Here is a 5,863-nt window from a genome sequence, read left to right on the forward strand (position 1 = left end):
TTAGTATTTGTTGATGCCGAAGATCCGTACACCATGTAGCTGTGGAAGTTTGGGAATTAGGACACTGAGAAGGGAAGCTGTGTTGATGAAGAAGTGTGTTGGATCATACTTTGTATAAAAGCTTGTTAAGAAATACCTGTCAAGAGAAAATAAAGAACATTTACTTGGAAAGGAGTTATAAGATCTTAGCAAATATGGTCAATATAGGTGTATTAAAGGGTCATTTGTGCATGATAACAACTGTAGAAAACAAAAAGAAAACTATAGAAACATTTATACCTGTGTGTGAAAATATAAATTGACATAATAGTGAATATAGCTTTTATGGTGCAAATAATACTAATGCATTTTAGACTACATGCAATTTTACCTAGACATTGTGGAAGCCAATCCTATAAGAAATATGTAGATTAACCCAGTGATGCCATGAACAGGTAAAAATGAATTACAGCAATTACATTGTGGCTGGATATACCACCCATCCACCAAACAGCATGAGAAGATAAAAACAATATCTTTATTCGGCTGTTTATTATGTCACTGGCAACTACAGATCCTTTAAGATGTTCTTTGGATTTTAATTCATGAGAAGTAGCTGTGTTTATCTGGATATTGATATTTATTTGCATTATTACTTTGTTTTTCTTTTTTATAAAGTATAAACTCATTTCACACCAGCACCGTATCAAATAATACACTGTATATAAGCAAGAAATGGATAAAGAGGAACAAAAAGGAAACGGAGAAAGTCGTTTGTAATGGTTATTAACCCTTTAGGCCAAGGCCTTGAACGTTCCACACATAACTCACTGTGCTGTAATAAAAATCATAATCTTTATCTATATATATATATATATATATATATATATATATTATTGTTTTTTACAATGCTGCAGTATTATTACTGCACTGGTGGGAGGAGAGGTGCTACTACAGCATGAATACATAAAATAGCAGAAAAATACAAAATATTGGTCTAGCTCACTACTTAATGCCACTATATTTCTACAATAAAATGTTTACATTTTGAGCTCTTATTTTCAATTATAAAATACACGCCAGCAACTTACAGGATAATAGGAGAAATAGTGAAGAATTTTCGCGATGAGGTGAACTGCACTCCGTAGTCTAGCTGTTCCCAATGAGTTAGCAGTCTAGCTTTACCCTGGTCTGGGGTTTCGAAAGGAGTGCCTTTGACTGCATGCAGGAACACATACATTCCCTGTAAAAGTAGGTCACAACACAAACATTCATATAAAATACCGGGTCGTTATCTCCAACATAAGACAAGGACGAGATAAAAGTTCAGGTATTACAGCTGGCATAAGCATGAGTCTTACCTACCATCAAAATCTGGTTTTGTGCATGTAAAAAAATGCTAACGGTGTTCTTCCACTATTAGAAAAACACAGATTGACGTTCAGCATGTTAAGAAATTTAACTCCATCAGACCACTTATTTATTCCTGAAGGTTTCATCGCACAGAAAAGTCCCATGGAAAAACATGCAGTAATTTATACAGTAACGTATATAAGCACTGAAGAAAATGAGTTTATTTAGTTTAAATGTGTTCCAATAAAGACTTTATAGATCTATAGTCCCAGAGGCTGCCATTTTTGTTGGTCCTGTGATATTTTGGTTCACTTTCCATGTTCAAAAAACACACTGAGCTGATTCTTTATGGCAATGACAATTAAATTTCATTAGTGTTGTGATGGGCTCCAACCTTTCCTCCCATGTAATGTCTTAAAAAGAGGTTATTCTCCACCCTAAGTGAGAAGTTACCAATTCAATAAATGAAGCTGTGAGCACAATTATAAGAAAGGACTGACAATTCAATTGTAGTTATAATTATATACAGTATTATAACTAGATCTGTGTTTTACTACCTCAAAAGTGGCTGACGTTCAGAGCAAGGAGAGGAAAATTACAGCCAAGGCTAAACTGCGGATTTTGTTTTTGCAGAATAACTAAAAACCGTCTAATCTTATGCCATGAAAAAAATCTTAAGGAAATGTACTTAACTGGCATATTTGAATCTTTAACCATACATTTACTGGTGCCAGATTAGGACTGAGACATTTTCTATGTTAGGCAGTATTGTAACATGTAAGGATGTTTGTTTAGTAGAAGAAATATAAATATGACAATTATTTTACATGATTAGGTTGGGAAAGGTTAAGGCATCCAACAGTACTGGGAATGATGTTTGTAAAGCTGTGTTTAGTTAGAAGAGTGTTTAAAAGGCACTGTTTCACCTGGGGGGGCTCTTAAAATATTCTCTTTAATGATCCCTGTCTCTTACAAGCTGTGTTTAAAAGTTTATAAAAATACTACAGTTGCCTAGAAACAGAGTCCAGTCATTCCTCCAAAGCCCTACCCTATGTATTACATCACAGCAGTCTGACCATCTACAGCCATGCCCACCCACCATTTCATGCTCATGCATGCAAAACTCTAAAGACCCCAATACACAGTGATAGGCAGTGAGTAATGATGTGCGATAGATGTGATGGAGTGAGGTGTTTTGTGTCATAGGAGTGAGAGAGTAAGGTCACTTTAAAACTAGAAGACCTTAAAGAGAACGCCTCTTCTCTGAAGTCAGAGGTGGTCAGGCTGAGCAGTGCAGAGACAGTCAAAATTAACCCTTTCATGACCAAGGATGTAGGGGATATGTCACAAAAGTGGTCCTAGAGGACCAAGGACGTATCCTCTACGTCATGGACATTTTGCGCTGGCAGGGCTAAATCCCTGCCGGTGAACAAGAGACCTGGCTATCAATGACATCTTGGTTTCTTCTCTGCGGCCTCTCTCCCAAATCTATAGCCTCAAGCTGTCAGATTGTTTGTAACGGTACTCTAACTGCACTATTAGATTCACCATCGATTTAAATGCCAGATCAGTATGCTATTTTAAAAAACAAAAAAACCTAAGATGTATACCATAATAGTACATAAAAAGTTATGTGGAACAGCAACTTTAAATTAAAGCGAGGAAGTATACGACAAGCATAAGTTAGCCACACGATCTATCATTTTTTCACTTAACATATATGCCATTAAAATACAAAGTTGATTAAAATAAGTTATCTTCTGCAGTCCTCTAAATTAAAGGATGAGATGCAAAAATTCTAACCTTGTAGCAGGTAAACAGGAGTAACTGATCAGTATACTCACCAGGTTATGAATGACGTTGGTCAGTGTCCACGCCACAGGGACGCTGAAGAAAGGAATGCTGAGTAAGACGATGTGAAGCATTCCAACTCCAAGAGCGTATGTCAGCCACATTCCGCGACTGTTCATAACACGCGTGTTTGGGTTGACCTCACTGTGTGCTACACCCACGTTCATCTTTACACTAAATAAGACAAACATGTCATTAACCGTAAATCACATCAAAAGTGTTACAATGGACATTTTACTAGAATGCCGGGATCATACAATAAACACGACACACAGCCAACAGTCTGACACACAGCCAGTCACAAGATGTGATTACAACGTGGCCAAATCACAGTCCAATGGTGGTGGTTGTTGTTTTTGTAATGTATTTTATGCAGTAAAACCCCTGCATTAAGATAGGTGCTTCCAGCCATCTCCAGGTCAGGGGAGTCATATTCAGGAATGTAAAGCCAACAGTGTGTTGCTTACTAATCTTACAAATAAAAGTTATATAATGTTGTCAGGCCTAAACATTTTATGACTACAGTCATGTCACAACAGAGATGAAAGATCACCTCTAATCAACAAATTACTGAAAACACAAAAATATAACTGTAGCGGAGAAGTCTTCTCGCCGCAACAATGAATAGAATGTTCCTGCTGACTAGACAATTCAATTGATTGCCAAGACAAAATACAAATTATCACTAGTAAGGGGAATGTATTTAGAATCCAAATTCTGCTAAAGAAAATCTAAATTTCCACAGTTATGTCAATCTGCTTATTCGAGAAGCGCACCAAAGGAACATCAGACGATTGTTTATATAAATAAATACATTTAAATAACCGTTTGTGGTTTTATTTGACTTGTTGGTTTTTTTTATGGGGAAATCACAAATGCTGATCCTTGCATTCTCTATCTTGCTTGCTGGCAGCGTGCGGCTACTGCTCCTTTTTTTTTTGCACTTGTTGCCATATTAGGCTGCCAACTCCATGGGCCAATCTCAGATTTCAGCTTTATTATAATTTGCCCTCTTTGAGAAGCTGCACATTGGTCTCTGTCCCCCTGGTCCCAGCTCCACTTCTACTTGACCCCCAACAAAGATGTCCCGATTTAAACCACTTAACTGCTGAAGATGCTGCAGCTGAACACAATTTGTCCACAATTTAGTGTCAGTTTGGGTCCTTAAAGCAGCCAATAACCATAAGGAAATCACTCGTTTTAAAATCAATGGTATTGCTTTCAAAGCATGAGAGCATAGAGCAAGCCTGCAATGAAGCTGGCTGGTTAAGGCATCTGCGCATGCATACTATTGCTCAGGGGATGCATTCATTTGAACGTATCTCCTGCAATGCAAATATCAGGGTTTCATTTCAGAGACCTGGCGTGACATATTTCAACTCTAAACATATGCTTTGTTATTGTTACTATGTGTAATCTCTAATGCTTTGAACATGTGGAAATCTACCCGGGACAGGTTTGAAAAGCAAATCAACTCTTGCTGCTTAACTCATCGATTGAAAAATGACTGCAGAACCTAGAAGCCATTGTGATATTTAGGAGCTACTTTCTTGGGGAACACAGGAAGGTGAACCAAAAGTCATACAAATAATATAAAAATCCTAAACTATTCCACCCCTATAGATTTACACTGTATGGATCCACCATGTGGAGAAATTTACAGACTTCTGCTTTACGCAGAGTCACAGATTTGCATTTCTTGAAGTAGAGGGGGGATCAGGCATGTCTCCAGGACTATACTCATATTATGTTTCTTTTAACTCAATCTTTAACAAAATAGTTCCAAAAACATGTTGCATTTTTACCTTTATTGTAGTTTTAGCGGGGTACAGATATGTTTTGGGGTAGGTATAATACACAAATACATAAATCTAAAGGAAAGCTAAAAATAAGGAATCTACTTACGGTATTTCCACAAGCGCTCAACAAATAGCAATAATATCTCAATCCCAAACTGCCAGCAGTTCTGAACAGTGACATTCGCTCCTCTTGTTCAGTTTCGTAGCAGTAAACAAGAGGAGGAGCTTGTGGGTTACTGATTTTTAAACGACAAGGGCTAAAAATAAGCCGTCCATTGTCACAAAGGTCAAATCATGACGGACCCGATTTACACAGTAAATACAATGCAGCAGAGAATTGCCCCTTCAGCTCACACTCTATAGAGGAAGCGGGATTATCAATAAGCAGAAAAAAAAAGTACTCTCAGCACCAGATATTCAACCATCTGTTTTAACCCTTTGGGTGGCAATGTAATTTTCAGTGCAACTTGAAGCTCTGGGCAGTTTTTGTTAGTTATAGGTAAGTGACACTTTCAACCTAAAAAAAAAGATATATACCGTATTGGCTCGGATATAGGCCGCCCCCTAAAAGTTTGGTGCTTTTTTAAAGAAAAAGTTTTTTTCTTTAAAAAAGCACCAAAAAAACATGCTGCCACTCGTCTCCCCCCCCCCGAGATATGTTGCCACTCTGTCTCCCCCCCCCGAGATATGCTGCCACTGTCCTCCTCCTCCCCCTCCCCGAGATATGCTGCCACTCTGCCCCCCCCCCGACTTACCAGAGGAGACTCCCGGGTGTCTTGCGGGGCTGGCAGGGGACATCTACGCAATACGTGTACACAACGGTCACCGGCTGCGGCGATGCGGGTAAACAACCTCCGCAGCCGGTGACCATCCGCAAGATG

General features: G+C 38.4%; 1 protein-coding gene across 1 annotated transcript; it reads right to left on the bottom strand.

Moving 5' to 3' along the window:
- On the bottom strand, positions 1 to 3,350 carry LOC149290626 (ORM1-like protein 1). The gene is made up of 3 exons (XM_089488488.1): positions 3,177 to 3,350; positions 1,071 to 1,222; positions 1 to 136 (listed from the first exon to the last, which is right to left on the bottom strand). The coding sequence occupies exons 1-3, from the start codon at positions 3,348 to 3,350 to the stop codon at positions 1 to 3; spliced, it is 462 nt and encodes a 153-aa protein (XP_089344614.1).
- Between the last annotated feature and the right edge of the window lie 2,513 nt (positions 3,351 to 5,863).

This window comes from Sceloporus occidentalis, unplaced genomic scaffold (assembly GCF_023333645.1).
Source record: "Sceloporus occidentalis isolate IW3139 unplaced genomic scaffold, rSceOcc1.0.p SCAF_38, whole genome shotgun sequence".
Lineage (NCBI taxonomy): Eukaryota > Metazoa > Chordata > Lepidosauria > Squamata > Phrynosomatidae > Sceloporus > Sceloporus occidentalis.